Source organism: Microtus oregoni, unplaced genomic scaffold (assembly GCF_018167655.1).
Source record: "Microtus oregoni isolate MIOR12 unplaced genomic scaffold, Mior012 000067F_ref0000223, whole genome shotgun sequence".
NCBI classification, from domain to species: Eukaryota; Metazoa; Chordata; class Mammalia; order Rodentia; family Cricetidae; genus Microtus; species Microtus oregoni.
The window spans coordinates 2,786,577-2,809,895 of NW_024543974.1; the positions used below are offsets into that span (position 1 = coordinate 2,786,577).

Here is a 23,319-nt window from a genome sequence, read left to right on the forward strand (position 1 = left end):
TCCTTATTCCATTCAGGCCCCCTTCTGGTAGACCTTACTAGGAAAGGTGCCTGAACAATAGGGGAAGCAAATACACTTACCTCTTTGATGCGCTGTTGTTCACAGTTGCACAAAAAGGTTCCAAAAAGACAGCTATAGAGGTGATCCAAAATTGTAATCAAGAATAATTCATTAAATTCAAATGCTGAAGGAAACTTAAATAAAGAGAAAAAAATAAAGTTTAGTCTTAAAGTCTAATTTCTAAAACAAGTCATATTACTTATTTGTGACAGAAAGAAATGGACTACAATATGCAATATTGTCAGATTAAAAATCAACAGTACATGTAAAATTTAACTAATTGGGAATTTTAAGGTCAAGCCGATATAGCTGGTTAAGGAACAACAATAACCAACACAATTTGTTATGTTTTTCAATACCCAAAAAACCAGGTAGCTTCCAGTTTCTTACAGGGTAGAACAAAGCTCAGAGTTATCCTTCTGTCAGAAAGACCTAGAAAGCTCGATTAAACACAACATGAAACAAATGTCTTTAGATACTGGCAGTAGGCAACATGGAACTGTGGCCCTTGAGAAAAGACAAGTCAGTGAGGAAAGCACTATTATTGGATCTGCTTCCCATTTGGAGGCACACTGCAAGTCACAGAGTGGGGAGGAGCTCTCCAGATTCAATGCTTATCAAAAGTTATTCAAGAGGAATTGAATATGTAACTAGGTCTATATGTATTAGAGACTACTCATACTTAAGAATGCTCCCACAAATACAACCCCAAGAACTCATACTTCTAAATCATCACCAATGTGTAAACAAACTGAATCTAGTAGTATATAAAAAGGCCAGTATTACATGATAACATCTGGTTTATCCTAGGAATGCAAGGCTGGTTTAACAGAAAAAAAAATCACTGTTACAAAAAACATCAATTACTACAATTAATCATATTACCAGATTAAAGAAGAAAAACCACATGGTTTCACCTCAATTGTTTTAAGCAATGCATAATGTGGTTATTAAGAATTTCAGTGGGATTGTTAGCACTGCCAACAGGTGCCAGCCATTTAACAGCCATGAGACATCTGGAAATAATAATGATCTCAGCAGCAGGCTTGTACTGAGTGCCTACCATGTGCCAGAGTTCTAATTTAAAGCACTGAAACATACTCTGTTGAATGAAACAAAGGAAGCTGGAACAAAAGCAAATAAACAGAAGTCATATTATCATCAAGTCAATTTATACTAAAGACCTATTCTTGGGCAGAGTGCAGGTATTTCAGTAATGAAACACTTGTCTAAAATGTGCAAGACTCCAGACTCAATCCCTAGCATTTCAAAAACAATTTCTATTATGCACTCAGAGTGATGCATACTAGTATGTCTAATATGTCTAATCTTGACATCTCTTGAGTGACAACCAGGATCACTGACACACAGGTTTCCTAACTGTTGTTAGGTTAGTAGTATGTAGCCTGAGACAACTGGAACACTGAATATTTATACCTATTCTAGAAGTCTATATTCTGGATTTGGAAGCTTGGGTGGTATGTTCTAGTGGCAGTATCTACAAGCTTTAGTATGACCAACTATTGTAGTAATAAGAGGCGGCAGGGCTGCGTCCCCCACACCCGGCCGCCCACATGGCTAGCTTATGCCCCAAAATAATTACACAGACACTGTATTCTTTTAAGCACTACTTGGCCCTTTAGTTCTAGCACTTACAGGCTAATTCTCACATCCCGATCAACCCATCTCTAATAATCTGTGAGAACCGGTCTTACCGGGAAGATTCTAGACTAGTCCATCCTGGGTCGGAGCTTCATCCCAGGAGCGGGGCATGGCGTCTCTCTCTGAGGCGTCTGCTCCCGAGAGAGCAGAGCTGTGTAGTCTCTGACCTCACTTCCTCTTCCTCCCAGCGTTCTGTCCTGTTTTCTCCTCCCACCTATCCTCTAACCAATTAAACGGGCCAGGGCAGTGCCTTTATTAGCCAATGACCTTCCTACATCATTTCCCCTTTTTCGGTTTAAACAAAAAAAAAAAAAAAGGCTTTAACTTTAACATAGCAAAATTACATATAACAAAACAGTTATCAAGTAAAAGTTACAATAATCTTTATCATAACTAAGGAAAACTATAACTATAACTAACTATTCTTAACTCCATCAAAGACTCCAGAAAGATATAATATTACCTAAGTAAACAAGAACTAAGAAACTTCAAACTCTAGAAATGACAAAGACATCTCGCTGCCTGGACAGTCACCCAAAGTTCTTTTGTACCGTTGGGACATCCATCTTCAGCCTTCAGGCCCATGGTATCCAGCAGACATTTCCATAAAGCAGGAAAATTCAAAGTCAGTTCAGTCACTATCTGTTGTGTCCTGCAGAATGTCTCACAGACTCTTTCAAAATGAATCAGGAACCCCGAAAGATCATCTCACCTTAGGCAAGTTCAGTAGTCCTCTCTCTGCGGGTTCTCTGTGTCCAGTTTATGCAATAGTCCAGGCAAGAGCAGTTTCTTGCCCAAATGGCTATCAAACTCCATAACGAGCCTCTTCGATGCCCATCTTCCTCTTGAAGTAGATTGGTGCTGCCAGGAGCAGAGTGTCTCATTGTCATGAAAAGTCCTCAGTTATTAAAACATTAAATGTCCTATTCTGTAATCTTTGAAAGACATGAAGAATGTCTATCTAAAATATATCTCTATATATCTAGAAAATCTAACATGACTACAAGCTTTACTATTATCAATGATTATCCATTAACAACCTATATTTCTTAATTATACAGTACATTTTTAAATGAACTACACAATCACAATACCTTAATCAAAATCAGAAACACTTATACATATAACAAAATTGACCTTAAATCTCTATCAATAAAGCAAAATCTATACTAATGTAAATTATTCATATCTATATCATATCCCCCTTAAAATGTAAAAGAACGTTTATAAACCATATTTGGGAACATGGGCGCAGTTATTTCTCTCCAAACTGCTTCCTGCTGAATGGGGGCGTCGTTAATTAGGTCTTTCATGGTATAACCTGTGTGCTAGTTTCATCTCAGTTGGCAGTTGAGCGAAGCAATTTTTTGAAGGCGTTCACACCAACCCTTCAGGAGGGCGTGGTCCATCATACCAAATCGGAATAGAAGAAATGAACAGTGTCTCATCCTCTGTGAAAACAAAATAAGAAACTCCTTTCCAAAGTATCATATCCTTAGATGCAAATTCAAAATATCTATGTTGGATTAGTTCAGCAGCATTTATAAACAAATATCTTGTAGCAGCTGTTGCTCCTTCCTCAGCATTCAAACAATTCAAAGAGAGCATAATAGCATACAGTATCAAGATTCTCTGTGTATTTTCCATCTTTGTTTTAACCTCTATTTCGTTTATTTTTACTTTTTGTTTTTTGAGACAGGTTCTCTGTATCTTTGACCTGAAGTAACTCTGTAGACCAGGCTGTCTTTGAACTCTCAGAGATCCGCCTGTCTCTGCCTCCCAGGCATTCGGGATTAAAGGTGTATGCTACTACACCTTGAACTCACAGAGATCTGTTTGCCTCTGCCTTCTAGGCACTGGGATTAAAGGCGTGTGCTACCACACACAACAACTCTCTTCCTTTTTTTTTTTTGTTACTTTAAGAACTTCAACTTTTAGTCTGCATACATTTTTAACACACTGTAAACCATTTAAAATTTTTCTTTGTCTTTGAATCTCTCTTTACTCTATATCTCTCTTTTTTCTGACCACATGAATCTTTAATTTACCAAGCAATATCAGTAGGATTAAAGGCGTGGCTTTGCCAGCTGGATCCAGTCCATTCCTTAGCTTTCCAGCCTCATGGCTGAGGTACTGGCTGTAGCCAGCAAGCGAGCTTCAACAGCCTGTGCTTGCAAACTGCACAAACCGCCTGCGTAAAAGAGTCAGAGTTTGTCCTGGCAGGACAGCCCAGAAAGCCGGCATTTTTAAATGGCGCAGCTTTTTTCCTGCTATGGCTGAAAACCGAAAAGCATGCGTTCAGCTTTAACCGTTTAAGTGTTTTGTGGCAGGACCTCTTAATGAGCTGCAGGCTTTTGCAGCTAAAGCTGAGTCAGGAAGCCTCTCTTAGATGACGCGCCCGCTTGCCTCTAGCAAGCAGAGCAGACCCGAGAACACAGCGAGTCAAGTTGCCATCAAACAAATCTTAGCACTTTACTCCAAATGCTCTATTCAAAAGCTCTGTCTCCCGCAGGAGCCAGACAGAGATCACAATGGCGGCACAGCCCCAGGAAGTCGCGCTTTAAAATGACACAGCGTTTTTTTTCTGCTACTGTTGCCGAATCAGGAAATCTCTCTACAGCACGCCACCAACAAACAGCAAAAATCTGTGTTAAACTCTCTTTCCCTTATTTTTAAGCCTTCTCAGGTTTTTTAAGTGGGTTTAGTTGTTCACACGTCTGGGCGCCAAATGTAGTAATAAGAGGCGGCAGGGCTGCGTCCCCCACACCCGGCCGCCCACATGGCTAGCTTATGCCCCAAAATAATTACACAGACACTGTATTCTTTTAAGCACTACTTGGCCCTTTAGTTCTAGCACTTACAGGCTAATTCTCACATCCCGATCAACCCATCTCTAATAATCTGTGAGAACCGGTCTTACCGGGAAGATTCTAGACTAGTCCATCCTGGGTCGGAGCTTCATCCCAGGAGCGGGGCATGGCGTCTCTCTCTGAGGCGTCTGCTCCCGAGAGAGCAGAGCTGTGTAGTCTCTGACCTCACTTCCTCTTCCTCCCAGCGTTCTGTCCTGTTTTCTCCTCCCACCTATCCTCTAACCAATTAAACGGGCCAGGGCAGTGCCTTTATTAGCCAATGACCTTCCTACATCATTGGGCGCCATCTGAAGTAATAAGGGCGGCGGGGCTGCATTCCCAGAACCCCAGCCGCCTGCCCGGCTAGCTTATGCCCCGAAATAATTACACAGACACTGTATTCTTTTATACACTGCCTGGCCCATTCTCTTCTAGGCTAATTCTCACATATTAATTTAGCCCATTTATAATCATCTGTGTGTAGCACCCCAAGGTGCGCTTACCAAGGAGATTCTAGCCTAGTCCATCCTGGGTCGGAGCTTCATCCCGGGAGCGGGGCATGGCGTCTCTCTCTGAGGTGTCTGCTCCCGAGAGAGCTGTGGAGTCTCTGACCTCACTTCCTCTTCCTCCCAGCGTTCTGTCCTGTTTTCTCCTCCCACCTATCCTCTAACCAATTAAACGGGCCAGGGCAGTGCCTTTATTAGCCAATGACCTTCCTACATCAAACTATGTGCCAGGTGAGGGAAGACAATGTAGACAAGGGTAAATTCAAGCCTGACAGCACTCATGAAAAGCAGAAACCCATATACACCTACTGGGTGGCTGGGTCAAGATGGCAATTGCTCAAAGAGCAGTGTTGCAGTAAATAATTCAGAATATAGTACAGTAGGGACAGTGGTAGTGCCAGGGAATTGCAAACAGAAGATTAAAATTTCTACAAGCTGTAGTTTGTTTTCTTGTCATCATCCAGAGACTATATTAAAAATTTATCTACAATGTAGTCTCAAAAAATCCATCATAATGTACACTGAAATTCTATACTTTTTGAGGAACAAAATAATCAAGGGTTATCCCAAAGGGCAAATGTTCCTTTAAACTACAGATGCTATAGAAAGTTTCTGAGATGCTATAGAATCCCCCAAGCATTTCTCTAGTTCCTTTTGTAATAGTCTACATACAAAACAGCTCCTTGTATTTTGCAATTTTTTTTCTGACTTTATACTGATTGAACTCAATTTGCAGTAGGCAAATGAAAAATAAGCAAATCTTATTACATGGCTACATATTTTACTAGCTTGTTTATGTAAAAATTATTTATTGACTTATAGCTAAAGACTTACCACTTATCTCTTCTCCTCAGGTACTAATGTTACTTTAAGAAAAATTATACACACATTTAATAACCAGAATCAGAGAGTTTTGGGAGGCCCCTATTGCATCTAAACCCCCTATATACTTTCTTAAAAACCAATAAAGCAGCACAAAAGAACAGCTTAGAAGTAAAAATAAGCACTAATCAGTATGAGGAATAGATCAGTTTGGAAGGACAGAAACAAATGTGCATACCAATGTGCATGCTCAGAAGTATTTGGGGAAAATGAGCTAGTTCAGATCAACATTATCACATTTTTTTGCATTTAACTTTTAAGGTATTTTTTTTCTAAAACGTGTTTCATGCTTTCTTTTCTTGAATGTAAGAACCATCAAGTTTTGTCACTAGTACCACAAACAGAAGGACTTCCAGCCAGACTCTAGTCCTTCTCAGCCTCTTTTCTGTTACCTTTCACTTGGGCATGATCCCCTCAGACCTACTATTGACATGAAACTCAGTTAACACAAGAACCCTGTCAGTTTGCGGATGCTAAGTCTAAAGGTAAGAGAGCCTGCTCCAAGTGATGGCCTGTAAAATCTATTCCAAATCCTCTCCCCTTGTTTCTCATTTTGAGAGGGAGGTCTGTATCTTAGACTCTTGCCACAGTCTGTGAACTCATATCATCAAAAAGGCAGCTCTGCAAACTTTAGCATACATACACGAATGCACACTCTGGCATTTTAATAAGAACCCCAGGGGATTCATGTGCTGGTTCAAGTTCCAGTTGGTCTGGTATAGCACTGTGCCCTCAAACATCAGAAGAGCCTGAGGGGCTTGGGAGCCCAGAGTGTTGGCTCTAGCTTTTGAGCATCAGCAGGTATGTAGAGAGTCTAGAGCTGGTATGGCCACTAAGATCCCAGGGGATGCTGCTGGGAAACAGTCCACATTGGGATGGGGAGGACAGCAGAGGCGATGTACTTGTTCCTAACATTTTCTCATCCCAACACACTTCTACCAGTAATAGCAGGCCACAGTGAGCAAACAAGGATGGTAATTCATAGCTTTCCATGGTGAGAAGGAGATAAATGTCCTCTGAAAAGGCTTTCAGGAGCATCAAACATGCACCTCAAGGCATTGGAACCTGAAGATGGCTAGGGTTTTCTCACAGATGCACAGGAAGGACAGCATCCAGGCCCTGGTTCTGTCTCCAACTTACATCCACTCAAGCCAGACTGAGTAGTACACACTGGGAAAAACTGCTCTGCTTTTTCTCTCCTTCTTTCTGGGTCCAAATTCATGTCTCTGGCACAGTCTCCTATCCCAAGGCTAATACTCCAAACTCAGACTTGGATGTTAGAGATCAGGGAATATCTGAGTGGGTCTTAATTAAAGTGAAGCTGTAGGACCTGACTAATTTAGGGAAGGAGGATCCCCATGTGTTTCCTTACTTACCAGAACCCTGTTCGATGGAGTTAAGAAACTAAAATAACAACTTAGGACAAAAAGTTCCCGAGCTTCCTGTCTGTTATTGGCGCTTAGACACTTATTACTCTCATTGACTGTGGTATGTGGAGGGCTATGGCCTGGAGCAGAGTGTGAGGATTCTCAGATACCCTGGACTGACTCTTTAACTAGCAGTTCTAAGGTGGGATGAAATCTTGGAGTAAGTGCCATGCAGTTAGTGGGTAGGAGGATTAGCCAAAACTGCTAGCGGAAGAAAATTCTACTTTTCTACTCACATTTGTAAGTGAATAAGAGCAAAACTGCATTGAGTAATAGAAGGAGTCATTGTTTTTTTGAGACAGGGTTTCTTTGTAGCTTTGGAGCCTGTATTGGAACTTGCTCTGTAGACCAGCCTGGCCTGGAACTCAGGAAGATATGCCTTTATCTGCTTACTGAGTGCTGGGATTAAAGGCGTGTGCCACCACCATCTGGCTAAAAGGGGCCATTTTTAATATGCACACACCCTCATTTTGAAATTTAATGAAATGGAAATTTAATTTTCAACTATGAAGTATATTTGAACCAAAGACTATAACAGGTTGGAAATGTACTCAAAATCTCTTACCTGTCTTGTCATCTGCCAAACACAATCAATAAACTGAAGAAATATAGGTGATCGGTCAGCATCTGCATGGTTGTCATCACCATGGCCCACTCTCTGGAAAGAAGCAAAAGATTGCGATTGTGTTATAGTCCTCTCAAAAGTCAATTAATTTGTCTAGTCATGTCTCATTATGCCTATGATAACTCCTGCTCATTATGGACACTCAAAATTGTAAGAAGGAGGAACTAGACATTAGAGCATAATGATACATAGCATGAAAATGCCACAACAAAAAGTGCTACTTTGTATGATTTAAAAAATAAATGACTACATAATTAAAAATAAGAGTTCATTAAACTAAATGGATTTTCATTTCTTTTAGGAAACACTATTTCAGTTTACTCCATGTTTATATGGTGATGGTTTTATAATTTCACTTTAATATAGTTGATACTAAGATAGATAGAGAACTGGCTAGCAAACCTTTTAGTTCAAATGATGGGATCAAGGGCCACTACTATAGCAATGTATGAGGCCTAATGAGGAGTGAACAAAGTAGGACATAGTTCAGAAATGTCACGAACAGGGCAAAGGAGATGGCTCAATGTAGAAAGTGCTTGCTGTCCAAGCAGAGGAGCTGAGCTTAGGCCATGTAAAAGCTGGGTATGGTGGCACAGAGAGAAGACCCTGGAGTCTTGATGGCCAATCTAGGCTAATGGTGAGGTCCAGGTTCCGTGAGAAAACTGTCTCAAAGGTAGAAAGTGAGAGACAAAGAAATCTAGATGTTAACCTCTGGCCTCTACATATCCATATACATGAACACTTCATAAACATATACAAAAATAATAAGAAATATCAGTAAAGTCTGAGAATGAGTATATAAGTGCTATCCATTTTTATATTATTTGAAGAACCCAAGATCTCATTCTTGAAATGGTATTGGGGCAGAGTCCTTCCTCAAGCAAGTTCAGGATCACACTTCACACCTTTGATATTTTCTATCAATGCATTCATACTTAAAGCTAAGATTCCTGATCACACAAAGAGATTTGCCAGAAGCACCGAAAGTTCAATGAATAATAAGATATTCACAGAGTGAGCATTCTAAAAGAAGCTTCAAATAAGCAAAAGGATAAGAAAGGAATGATTATGAAGCAGGTTATTCAATCACCACATAGAGAACTTGAAAAATAATGAAACCACCACCTGGAAAGACATTAAAACAAGGAAATGACCAAGTAATGTCAGCATCTAACAACCAGGGTGGTAGGTCCAAAGAGGAGTTGGAGGGAGATAGGGAAGAATGGACAAAATGAAAACACATGGTGTACATGTAAAAACACATGGTGTACATGTATAAACATTTGAAAGAATAAATTGCAAAATTATTTTCATAAAATCTCAGAGATGCCATACATGGTGGCATACTCCTTTAATCAGAGCACTCAGGAGGAAGAGGCAGGTGAATCTCTGAGTTTGAAGCCAGCCTGGTCTACATACTTGATTATTATTCTTTATCAATAAAAACTTGGGATTCAGATATCAGGATAAGAACCTGAATGAGTAAAGAAGCAGTGGCAAAGTGACCAGTGAAGGGCCAGGCCCTCTCTAAGACCCGTCCTACCATTTCCTGTCTCTCTATCTGTCCTCAGTCCTCTAAAACTTCTATTGTTAACTTTGGTTAGCTAGTAGCTAGCTCCACCCTCTGATTCAAAGCAAATTTTATTGGAAGTCTTGGGAGCATCAGAATGCAGTCAAAATATTACACAACACATAGTGAGTTTCAGGCCAGACAGGGCTGCCATCGTAAGACACTATCTCAAAGGATCCCACACACCAAAAATCCCCTTAAAATATATTACCTTATTTTCATTTGGTAGGGTAGGTGTTTTGTTTCGTTGTGGTGGTGATTGTTTTGGGAGGCTGTTTCTATTTTATTTTAAAGGTTTAATTTTTTATGTGCATTATGTGTGTAAGGCCAGAGTACGATTCTAGCTACTTGGTGTAAATGGAAAACACAGTATTTATCATTTTGTGTCTGGCTTATTCCAGTCAACATAATGTCTTGAAGGTTTATCTATGTTGTAGCATATGCCAGAATTTCCCTCCTGTTTTAAGGCAAAATACCTTTACCCTTTGAGCCAACTCTCCAGTCCTCTCATTCTTTTCTTTTTAACATCTACTAACCTCCTCTGGTATAAGGGATCCTGCTTGGCCTTCAGAATTCTAGGCAATTCAATAGTATGTGGATGAGGCACAATTCTTGGTAAGGTACCTAGGATACAAAGACAACTGCGGCAGAGTGCCTGGGTTTGAGGAGTAATTAATTTGTGGTGTGGTCAAGTGGGTAAAGACCTGTAAATAATAAGGGTAATACACTATTGCAAGGGCTTTTGCATGTGCATTGGGTATAGTGAAGACAGAAAGGAAGGCGTGAACAACCTTAGGAAGGGGCTGAAGAGTATAAGGCAGTAAAGTCACATAAGATGCAGTCATTATGGAAGTCTCATTTAGATAAACTATGAATGCCAGGGAGACACCTGCCCCCTGATATATCAATGAATGTACTGTAATCAGTGAGAAGTGGTGAGGCTAGCCAGGCGGCTGGGAGCTGGGCAGCAAGAACACTGACCGCAGCTCCTTCGACAAATAGCACCCAGACGTGGATAACTGAATCTACAGAAAGCCTGAGAAAGCTAGGGAAAGAATAGAGTAAAGCATGTTTTCTTGGTAGCAGCAATTTCTCGGGTCTGCTCTGCTTGCCAGAGGCAAGCAGAGTGCTCTCATCTAAGAGAGGCTTCCCGATTCAGCTTTAGCTGCAAAACCCTGCAGCTCTTTTAAGAGGTCCTACCACAAACACTTAAAACGGTGTTGATGAAAAGCTGAATGCATGCTTTTTGGTTTTCAGCTGTAGCAGGAAAAAAGCTAAGCCATTTTAAAATGCCGGCTTTCTGGGCTGTCCTGCCAGGGCAAACTCTGACTCTTTCAGACAGGCAGGCCAACTGAGTGTGGTCTGTGAGCAGAAGGCTGCAGCTTTCTTGCTGGCAGGGACCTTGAAATGCCATAGAGTTGTGGCAATAAAAATGGCTACAGCCGTTACCTCCGCCATGAGGCTGAAAAGCTAAGGAATGGGCTGGATCTAGGCGGCAAAGCCACGGCTTTAATCCTACCCATATTGCTCAGTAATTTAAAGGCTCATGTGGTCAGAAAAAAGAGACATATATGACAAAGAGAGATTCAAAGGCAAAAAAATCTCTAAATGGTTTACAGTTTGTTAAAATATATGTAAACTAAAGGTCAAAGTTCTTAAAGTTAAAAAAGAAAGAAAGAAAGAAAGAAAGAAAGAAAGAAAGAAAGTAAGTAGTTGGGTGTGGTAGTACACACGTTTAATCTCAACACTTGGGAGGCAGAGGTAGATTGACTTCTGTGACTTCATGGGGCAGAGGTAGATTGACCTCTGTGACTTCTGGGTGTGGCAGGACACACCTTTAATCCCAATGCCTGGGAGGCAGAGACAGACAGATCTCTGTGTGTTCAAGGTGTGGTAGCATAACCTTTAATCCCAGCACTTGGGAAGCAGAGGCAAGTGGATCTCTGTGAGTGCAAGGACAGCCTGGTCTATAGAGTTATTCCAGGACAAAGATATACAGAGAACGCGTCTCAAAAAATAAAAGTAAAAACAAACAAAATAGAAGTTAAAATAAAGCTGCACAAAGATGGAAAATACAATGAGAATCTTGATACTGTATGCTATTATGCTCTCTTTGAATTGTTTGAATGCTGAGGAAGGAGCAACTGATACTAAAAGATATTTGTTTATAAATGATGCTGAACTAATCCAACATAGATATTTTGAAAATACCTTGACTTCAGAATTTGGATCTAAGGATATGATACTTTGGAAAAGAGATTCTTTTGTTTTCATAGAGGATGAGACCCTGTGGATTGCTTCTATCCCAATATGGTATGATAGACCACGCCCTCCTGAAAGGTGGCTGTGAACACCCTCAAAAAATTACTTTGCTCAACTGCCGACTGATAGGAACCTAGCACATAGGTTACACCATGAAAGATCTGATTAACAGCGCCCCCAATCAGCAGGAAGCAGCTTGGAAAGAAAAAACTGCGCCCATGTTCCCAAATATTGTTTATAAATGTTCTTTTACATTTAAAGGGGGTATGATATAGATATGGATAATTTATATTGGTATGTTTTGCTTTGTTGATATAAATTTAAGGCCAATTTTGTTATATATATGCATATTTCTGATCTTGATTAAGGTATTGTGATTATATAGTTCATTTAAAAATGTAAATGTATATAGGCTGTTAATAGATAATCATCTATAATAGTCAAGTTTGTAGTCATGTTAGTTAGACTTTCTAGGTGTGCATGAATATATTTCAGATAGGCATTCTTCATATCTTTCAAAGACTACAAAATATGGCATTTAATGTTTTAATAACTTAAGGATTTTCATGACAATGAGACATGTCTGCTCCTGGCAGCACCAATCTACTTCGAGAGGAAGATGGGAATCGAAGAGGCTCCTTACAGAGTTTGATAGCCATTTGGGCAAGAAACTGCTCTTGCCTGAACTGTTGCATAAACTGGACAAAAAGAACCTGCAGAGAGAGGACTGCTGAACTTGCCCAAAGGTGAGATGATTCTTTGGGGTTCCTGACTCATGAGCGAGTCTACAAGACATTCTGCAGGACACAGCAGATAGTGACTGAACTGTTTTTGAAATTTCCTGCTTCATGGAAAAAGTCTACTGGATACTATGGGCCTGTAGGCCGAAGATGGATGCCCCAACCGTATAGAGGAACTTTGGGTGACTGTCCAGGAAGCAAAATGTCTCTCTCATTTCTAGAGTTTGGAAGTTGCTTATTTCTTGTTTGCTTAGGTAATATTATATCCTTCGGGAGTCTTTGATGGAGTTGAAGAATAGGTAGATAGTTATTGTTTTCCTTAGTTATGATATAAGATAAAGTAGATAAAAATATTGTAATTCTTGCTTGATAACTGTTTTGTTATATGTGATTTTACTATGTTAAAGTTAAAGCCTTTCTTTTTTGTTTAAACAGAAAAAGGGGAAATGATGGAGGAGTTACTTTCATTGGTTAATAAAGAAACTGCCTTGGCCCATTTGATAGGCCAGCCCTTAGGCAGGTGGAGTAGACAGAACAGAATGCTGGGAAGGAAGTGAGCCAGACGCCATGCCTCTCCTCTCTGGTCAGATGCAATGAAGCTCAGGCCCAAGATGGACACAGGTCAGATATGCTGAATCTTTCCTGGTAAGCCATCACTTTGTGGTGCTACACATATTATTAGAAATGGGTTAAGCAAGATAAGAGAATTAGCCAAGAAGAGACTAGATATAATGGGCCAGGCTGTGTTTATATGAATACAGTTTGTGTGTTGTTATTTCGGGGCATAAGCTAGCCAGGCGGTCCGGAGCTGGGTGGCAGGAACACTGCCCGCAGCTCCTTCTACAGACGGGTGCATGGAGAACTCTAAGTGGGTGGTCAGGGCTCACACTCAGGGAATGAGTGAAGAGGGGAATCTTGGGTGTGAGATTAGGGAGTTGAACTAGGGACACATTGAGTGTCACACTGAGTTCATATTGGGCAGTGACTACATTAATGCTCCATTTGATTACAGGAGAATGACAGGAAGCAAGGGGACAGGCTTCACAAAATCTACTTAGGATACTCCCTGAAAGAAATGAATAGACCAAAATTAAGGGAGAAGTGGTGGCAATGTGAAGGGGAATGCCAGATCTGAAGCTAGGTTCAAATATTCGGCACTGGCTGAAATCATTAAGAGATTAAGCATACATAGAAGAGAAGTAGTACCAGGGCTGAGCCCTAAGACACCACAAGGAGGTTGGAGAGATGGAGGGTCCAAACCAGAAAAAATGCAAATGATTGTAGAGTCACAGCCTAGTGAAAAAAAGCACTTCTTAAGGAAATAACAACACAAATGCTCAGGCCAAGTAATGGAAGGGTTTGGCAAAGTGGCTATGGTAAGACCAGTTGCAATGGATGAGTGTGAGAAGGAAGCCCAGTTAAGGTGGGGTCAAGACAGACAAGAAGGAGAAATGCAGTGGTAAGTAGATATGCATAAAATAGTTCTGATGAGTGTTCTAATATAAAGGAAGGCAGATAATTGCAATAATAGCTGGAGGAGATCATAAAGTCAAAAGGGTTGTATTTTAGGGTTATAACAGCATATTTATACAGCAATGGGAACAGAGGCAGGACAGAAAGAAGTTAGCTATAAAGTTATGTGATAATGTGCAAGAAATATATGACAGAAGCAGGCAAGAGCAGGTACTAGTTTAAGGAACTCAGAAGCTCATTCATGGAAACAAGGGAAGTAGAGAACAGAGACTCAGCCAATTGTGGCTGCAGACTGAAGCCCTCTCCCTTACCACCTCAGCTGCGTGGCCGTAGGTAGACAACTCACACCCTAGAATAGAAACCTGGTTCACCATTTGTCAACTGCAGGACTGCCTACATCAGGTGACTCACAGCTGCCTTTAACTCCAGCTCTAGGCTATCTTAAACTCCAGATCCAGGAGATCTAACACCCTCTTGTGGCCTCCATAGGTACATGTACAGATGCAGCATACATGCACATGGCCACACATATACATAAGTAAAAATAAATCTTTAAAAATTAACAAAAAAGAACACAGCACTCTGTGTTCATCCTGACACCCTAGCTTCTGTTAGTTCTGGTACTACCATTGCTGATATGTCTATAGAGAGCTCTTAGCACTTCCTTTCTGGTTAAAGCACCTTAAGAGCCTTCTTTCCCTCAGGACAAACATTTTGGGGATGAAACATGAAAGAAAGTAGCTTCTGAGACTTCAGAGAAAATCAGCTGTAAACACCTGGAAACCATATACTCTCTTCCCCATGGAGCTCAGATTTTGCTGAAGGGGAACAAGCATTTAAGTTACTGTTTTAACAAGGATAACCCCAACTAAGACTTCTAGCAATAGTAGAGAAGGTGCCTGAACTGGCCTTCCCCTATAATTAGATTAGTGACTACCTTAACTGTCATCATAGAACCTACACCAGTAACTGATGGAAGCTGATGCAGTGATCCACAGCCAAGCACTAGGTGGAGCTCCTGGAGTTCAATTGAAGAGAGGGAGTAAGAATGGGGAATGTCAAGATTATGATCAGAAAAACCACAGAGACAGCTGACCTGAACTAGTAGGAGCTCACGGACTATGGACTGACAGCCAGCAAACCTGCATAGGACTGAATTAGACCCTTTGAATGTGGGTAACAGTTGTGTGGCTTGGGCAGTTTGTGGAGACACTGGCAGTGGGATCAGGATTTATCCCTGGCACATGAACTGGCTCTTTGGAGCCCATTCCCTATGATAGGATACCGTGTTCAGCCTTGATACAGGGTGGAGGGCGCTTGGTCTTGCCTCAACTTGGTGGTATACTAGACTTTGTTGACTTCCCAAAAGAGGCCTTACTTCCTCTGAGGAGCACATGTGGGGGTGAGATGAGGGAGGTGGGAGTGGGAGAAGGGGAGGGAGGGGGAACTGGGGTTAGTATGTAAAATTTAAAAGCTTTCAAATAAAAAATGTTAATAAAATGGAAATTGTGTCAATGAAGTCTGAATATCTTACCCACATTTATGTATAAATATAAAGATCCTACTTAAAAACTGAAAAAAGATAGTGTTTTTAAAATAGACACAACATCTCTGAATATGGGCCAGGTTCAGCAGCAAGCACTTAATAAATCCAAATTCCTCCCCCTTTAACACCTAACTGCAGAACGAAGGAAACCGAGGCAGAAGCAATTTCTAAATAAATATCTGACAACAGCTTCCCAGGCCATGAAGCTCAGAGGCTGTGGAGCTACCCCTCCTTCTAGAAGGGCTTCTCCCTAGCCCTCCTCCTTGAAGTGTATTCACAGCAGGTAAACTTGGATCCCCACACCTATGGTACTCCAAGTCCTTGCACCCTGCAATTCACACTGAGCCTCACTCTGACTTTGGGAGTATTCCAATTCAATGGATGATCCCCAACAGCTCAAGAGGTTTTGCACAGTAGAATTCACTGCCAGTTTCAGTCACACACAAATGGCTGCCCCAAATGCCCACCAAAGGCCCAACAATTCACTTAGGAATATACTCTGCAAATTGAAAGCAAGAGTTTCCAGGCTGAATTACACGCCCAAAGCCCCAGTACTTTATAATGTTACTGTATTTAAAGGCAGGACCTTTAAAGAGGTCACTAAAGTTAAGTTCTGACCCAATATGACTGCTGTCCTTAAAGATACCAAGGAAATGATCACAGAGAAAAGGCAGCATGTGGGAAGAGGCAAGAAGAGCATGGCATGGCCATCTACAAACCAAGAAGAGAGACTTCAGGAGAAACCAACCCTACTGGAACTTGATTTTCACTTCCAGCCTCTATAATAGTGAGAAAATACACATTTGTAGTTTATGTTACCAGTCTGTGGTACTTTGTTATGGAAAAGCCTGTATAATCTCATGAGACTTTGTAGAGGCGGATTAGGAATCTAGGGGCTGCAGGGAATGGGAATGGTGCACTGACTAATGTATATAGGGCTTCCATTTGGGGTGACAAACAGGTTTGGGGACTAGCATTGTGAATATAGTATAGGACACTGTATTGAGCACTTTAAAGTGGTTAATTCTGTGCTATGTGGATTTGACTTCCTTTTAATTATATAAAATAATCCCTATCAGGAGCATACAATGTGGAGGTCCTTGGTATTTTATTATGGAAATTTAGGTCTGGTGCAAAGGAAAAGGGCTGTTCATGTATATAAATATATGTTACCAAATGCCAAGTACATGTATGTGAGATAGGAAAACAGTTATACATAGACCAGATCAACATACCAGTGCAAACCTGTGTCCAAAGCTTATCCACTCCTTTTCTATGAGAGCCTCAAATCCTTTAATGGTCCGGTAATAACTGTCCAACATCAGCATTGCCAGAGATGTGAGCTGGGATGTTCGGTCCCAGCCATCGCTGCAGTGGATCACCACGGAAGTTTTCCCAGATTCTATTTTATCAGCAATTCGTACTGCCCCAGCAAGCAGCACCTTCAGAAAAGAAGGCAAAACAGACAAGGATTCATTAAGTGTCAACCTCTGTATAAGATAATTTTGTAAAAAAAAGTTTAGATATCATCACCTATAAACCATTAAGAATGTCATCTAGGGCTGAGGCTCTACTTCAGTGAGTCTCTAGGCTTCAGCCCTCAGACTCCAAACAAAGCAAAAAACAAAACAAATCAACAACAATCAGCTATAACATTAATTAAGAATAACTCACTAGGAAGTGTTAACATCTTTTTTTTTAAACTATGAAAACTGATCAAAGGAAATGGGATCCTTTATTGAAGGGCCACAAGGTTCTGTTAAAAACCTGACTTACTAAGTAGGTATAGAGCACACCTGTAATCCCAGTATTTGGGAGGCAAGTTCAGACTAGTCTGGGTTATGTAGTGAGTTTAAAGCCAGTCCAGGCTACACAGACTCTGTCATTCAAAAACAAAGAAACTTGGGGTTGGAAAGATGGCACAGCAGTTAAGAGTGCATACTGTTTTGCAATATTTGCTACTTGGAAATAAGTTAGGCAGCACATAAACATCTGTAAGTCCATCTTCAGGGTATCCAATACAGTCCTCTGGCTTCAATAGGAACAGATGTTCACATGTGCATATACCAATCCCCATGTATGCATATCATTAAAATAAGACCAAATCTTAAAAAAATAATTAAGGAAGGTGGTGGAATCAGGAGGATCAGAAGATCAAGAGAACTTCAGTTGAACAGCAAATCTGGAGGCTAGCCTGGGCTACTTGAGACTCTGCCTCAAAGTTAATTATTTATTAATTGTTAATTAAAACATTGTGAATTTTTGTCAGAAAAACCCTCCGCAAAGACCACAGTCCAACTGTTCCCAAGAGGAATGTTCAAAAGCTCTCATACACAGCCAAGATGCATTAATCTGTGGTGTTGAAAAACCACTTAGAAATAGAAACATTTATGACAGATATTAGATGTCTAAATCAGAAGGTAGATAAAAGATTGAACTTCTTTACCCTTATATATTCCAGCCAATGTGTCCCATCCACACTGGATAGCCACCGTGACTCATCAATGGAAGGGTACACGATCTCCTTTAATTTACGAAGTGACTCCCTCATCACATGAATATTATGGATCTCCAAAAACACAAGTTCTGCATTGGGGTAAGCACTTTCACTTTCATATCCTCCACCCTTTGCCTATAAAGAAGCAAAAGATATGCATCACTTCTTCTGAAATTAACTTTTCTATTATTTCTACTGTAATGAGACACAGACTACTAAAGAAGTAATAAGCTCCTATACCCTGTATGGTTGCCCTAGAACTGCCAGAACACAACACAGTACCATAAACTGACATCACAAACCAACAAAAATGTGTCTTCTTACTGCAGTGCACCACCACCACCACCACATCTAAGTTCTCAAGGCCAGGAAGCTGAAATACAGGTGCCAATAGGGTCAGACTCCTCCCTTAGAACCCTCTAGAAGAATGTGTTACTTTTCTCATTGCTGTGACAAAGTATCTGGCAAAAGTACTTAAGGAAAGAAAGTGGCTATAGTCTGAGAGGACACAGTCCATTATAGCAGAGAAAGAATAGTGTCAGATGTGAGAGGTAGCTGGTCACACTGATGAATGCTGCTGCTTATACTACTTTCTCCTTTTTATTCAGTCCAGGACCCCACATTCATCATAAGTCTTCCCTCCTCAGTTGAACCTCCCTGGAAACACTCTCAAAGTCATACCAAGCAGTGTGTCTTTATGACTGTAAATCCCATCTGTTGACGATCAAGAACAAGAACTGCAGAGAAGATTTGCTATTCCTTGGCTCTCCTGGTTCCAAGTGGCCCTAGGCATTCTAGGTTTATATGCTCTTTGCCTTAATCTCTACTTCCTTGTTTGCAGTTGATCTTCTCCCCTTTGTCTTTGCCTCTGCAAGTCTTATAAGAAATACCTGTTGGGCTAGCAAGATGACTTGGTAGAGAAGACACTTGTCACCAAGACTGACAACCTGAGTTTTATTGATACCATGGACCTAGGTGGTAAAAAGAGAGAACCAAATCCTGAAAAGTTGTCTGCTGGCCTGTACATATGAGCACATGCACACAATTAAATGTAATACAAAAGCATGTCTGTCATGCTGAATTAAGGTTCATCCTAATCTAATATGACTTTGGTTTAACTTGATTACATTTATAATGAATCTTTGAAAATATTTGTAAGTACGAGGAGTCAGGACTTCAACACATCACTTATTTATTTTTTTTAGGCTAATATTTTTATTTTTTTTAATTAATTTATTTATTTAAGGATGTCTGCCTCCTCCCCGCCACCGCCTCCCATTTCCCTCCCCCTCCCCCGATCAAGTCCCCCTCCCTCATCAGCTCGAAGAGCAATCAGGGTTCCCTGACCTGTGGGAAGCCCAAGGACTGCCCACCTCTATCCAGGTCTAGTAAGGTGAGCATCCAAACTGCCTAGGCTCCCCCAAAGCCAGTACATGCAGTAGGATCAAAAACCTACTGCCACATTGGAGCACCAGACAGAAATCTCAAGGTCCAAATCAGGAGCAGAAGGAGAGGGAGCACGAGCAAGGAACTCAGGACCGCAAGGGGTGCACCCACACACTGAGACAATGGGGATGTTCTATTGGGAACTCACCAAGGCCAGCTGGCCCGGGTCTGAAAAAGCATGGGATAAAACCGGACTTGCTGAACATAGCGGACAATGAGGACTACTGAGAACTCAAGAACAATAGCAATGGGTTTTTGATCCTACTGAAAACTCAAGAACACATCATTTATTGAGGACATAATTTAAGCCTTAATAATCCTGCTGTACCCATTATGGTTTTTAGATCAGTACCAACTGGCTCTTATTCAAGGTTCCTTATGCTAGTGTCATTTATCTACCAAGAAAATGGCATACTACCACAAAATTTCTGCATAATAATAAACTTTGGAGTTCTGAAACCACAAAGTTTATTTTAGCAATTTAGAAAGAGCAAATAATATATCAAAAAAGAAGATAAGGATTAACTCTTAGTGAGCTTATAAAAACCTGGTCTGTAGCTAGCTTACACTTTATAGAGGTCAGTAATTAAAGCACATTTAGATGAGAGTGCAGAGAAACTGGTGGGAATGGAAAAAGCTATAGCTGCTGCAGAAGTCAACTTGATGTTTCCTCAAAAAGTTACAGATAGAATTTCCATATCACCTAGCCACTATGAACATTTGTGTGTAAATTTTATTTAAATACCTGTTCTCAATTCTTTGGCTTATATACCCATGAATATAAGAGTGGTGTCACAATAACAAACAATTTAAATGTCCATAAACAGATAGTTAAGTAAATAGAATGTTGTCTCTCTATACAATAGAATATTATTCATTCATAAAGAGGAATGCTGTAAGATGGAATAAAATGGATTAATTTTTTAAAATTACAACCAATTGGCCTATTAGTTCAGGCTTCTTATTAACTCTTATAACTTATATCAGCCCATAATTCTCGTCTGTTTTAGCCATGTGGCTTGGTACCTTTTTCGGCAAGGCAGTCACATCTTGCTTGCTCTGTGTCTGGCTTCCTCTCTCTCTCGGTGACAATGGCATATTGAAACTTCCCTCTTCCTAGAATTCTTGTTGCCCTGCCTCTACTTCCTGCCTAACTACTGGCCAATTAGCGTTTATTTAAAATACAAATGACAGGGTACAGACCAGTGTCCTACAGCACTCCCCCCTTTTTAAAACAAGAATTCTGAATCAAATCTACTTTGCTTAGCTTTTCTACTGACCATTATCCATAACAACTTGTAACCAACATTCTAAACAAAGGCAAATATCCATAATCCAAAATGGATTAATTTTTTAAAATGAGCGAAAGAAGACAGAAAGGAGTACTTAAATGTATGATTCAATTTTTGAGGGGGAGGTTTTTGAGACAGAGTTTCTCTGTAGCTTTGGGGCCTGTCCTGGAACTAGCTCTTGTAGACCAGGCCGACCTCGAACTCACAGAGATCTGTCTGCCTCTGCCTCCTGAGTTCTGGGATTAAAGGCGTGCGCCACCACTGCCAGAAGTATCATTCTATTTTTATGAAGTGTCCAATTCAGGGGAATCTATACAGAGAAAAGCATATTCATTGATGCCAGAGGTTGGAAAAGGGGAATGGGTACAGAGTCCATTTGGGGTGATGGATTCAGATAGTAGTGCTACTTTTACAGTACTGTGACTATACTGGAAGTCACTGAAGTATATTATGTGTAACACAAAGACAAGTTCTGCAACCAACTATCCAGTATACAAATGTCTTGCCCTAGCTTAGTATTGGGCAATAATGAATAAGCTGAGACTCTGGTCTTTTAGGCTCTTCAAGTCTGGTGTGGTAGGCATGGGAGATCAGGATCAAGGGCAGCACAGGGCTGAGGGTCCTCTGCTCTAAGATAGTTCAGGAGGTAGCAGGTACCTGGACAGCCAAAAGCAAAAAAGGCACAAATCAGAGAGTACAGAAAAGAACATCTAAGACAAATGGGGCACAGATCTGGGTAAAGATGTGGCTTCCTGAAATGAAGGTAGGTTTTGCATAGAGAGTACCAAGACAGTGGTAAGAATGATGAAGTCAGAGAGCATGTAGGGACTGGATGACATGAGCGAAGAGGATCAGACAGTAGAGGAATGGGTTATGCTGGGAAGGGCCTAGGAGGGTGAGACACTCTGCAGGTAGTTAAGCACAGAGATGCAATCATTTGGCTGAAGGAAGTAGGGCGTAGATGGACATCTGATTTGAGATATTTAAGAGGAAGCACACAGTGATGACCTGAAATAGTGGGAGTAGATATGAGGAGTGATACCTATGATTCTCTGCCGGGCTGCCTGAGAGATGGTGGCATCATTTACTGGGAGTCTATTGGCAAAAGAACATATTCTATGGGGAAGATTATTTGCTTCTGAGTACAGTGAGGACCCAATGACTCTGAAAAAAACTCAGCTGGGATACAAAAGGTCTGGAAATGAGAAGAAATGTGAACTGTGAATATCAATGTAGAACATTTGTCATATGGATGGTGACAAGGGAAGACAGAAGCATGCTGCATGGTGTTCCAGGACAATGTGTAATGTAAGGACAGAAGAGTGGGTCAGAAGCCCGAGAAAGATCAGAATTTAAGGAAAACAATAAAGAGCAGGGAGAAGGGGAGAGAAGAAGAGCAGAAGGGAGAGAATACAAAGAAGAGAGAAGAGAGGAGACAAGGGAGACATTACAAAGGAGAGGGAAGAAGAGAGTGGAAAGGGTGGAAGAGGAGAGGGAAAGGGGCAGGGAAAATAGGAAGGAGTAAAGACCTTGGGCAGGCAGGAGAGGCCAGGGAAGGAACATTAAGACCCATGGAGAAAGCCCCCTCTTCTACTGAAACAGGAGGCAGGAAGGGGAGACAATTCCTGTCTGATAGAGCTTGTCCTCTATGAATAAGCAGTCAGATGTTGAAGGCTGGGCAAGAGTATGCACTTGAATAGCCATAAATGGGTTGAGATGGCTTATGTTGAGAATGGAGAGCTGGTCAGAAAACTGTAGAGGATCACGCAGCAGCACTAAGGGCCCAACTAAAACTTGAGCACACATGAATCCAGAGTGGTTCTGATCTATGTATTATGAGCCCCCTTTTTCCCCGAAAACATTGAGAAGCTCAGGGTGTGAACTTGAGAAAGGCACACAGGAGAACTGAAAGGGACTGCAAGGCAGTGATGCTTTTATTGGGCACCTACTTTTTGCAAAGTCATGAGCTAGGCAGAGAAATCAGCCCGTGGGGACCAGTAGCCAGTGAGCTGGAATCTCAAGGCTATATAGAACGTCAACACAGAGGCTGCATGTATACACTAAGAATTGGAATGAGCCTGGGAAATATAAAGTCAATTTATTGTCTACAAGCTGATTATAACAATGTACAGAAGACAGTCTCATTAATTAAACTAAGGTTATAGACATAATCTTATAACCTTATAAAAGAACACTGTATATAAATTCTATAACGGAACACTGGGATAAGTCACCTGGGGGTCTCAATACAGAAAGAAAAGGCAGTGAGAAAGGAAGTCCACTGATACCTTGGAAGGAGCAGGGTGTGAGGTTTAGAGAGTTCTGAAAAACAAAAATTTGTTGGACAGGCCTGTATCTATCAGGGTTCTTGAGAGAAGACAGTGATATGGAAAAACATTACCTATCTGCAATTTGAGCAGTGTAGGTGGGACCACTGCTGTGCCTGTTGAGAAAAAGAAGGCTTATATATACCTTAGGAAAC

At 40.9% G+C, this 23,319-nt stretch overlaps 1 protein-coding gene across 6 annotated transcripts in view; it reads right to left on the reverse strand.

Annotated features, from left to right (window-relative positions):
• Nucleotides 1-23,319, reverse strand: part of LOC121440446 (myotubularin-related protein 1-like) — a 69,602-nt gene that overhangs the window by 8,169 nt on the left and 38,114 nt on the right. For all 6 annotated transcript variants that reach the window (XM_041641202.1, XM_041641199.1, XM_041641201.1 and 3 more), the window contains 4 exons: nt 18,049-18,234; nt 16,838-17,044; nt 7,952-8,044; nt 81-194 (listed from right to left, as the gene is read on the reverse strand). In XM_041641202.1, coding sequence (XP_041497136.1) covers nt 81-194; nt 7,952-8,044; nt 16,838-17,044; nt 18,049-18,234 — 600 coding nt within the window. The remainder of the gene's footprint in view (nt 1-80; nt 195-7,951; nt 8,045-16,837; nt 17,045-18,048; nt 18,235-23,319) is intronic.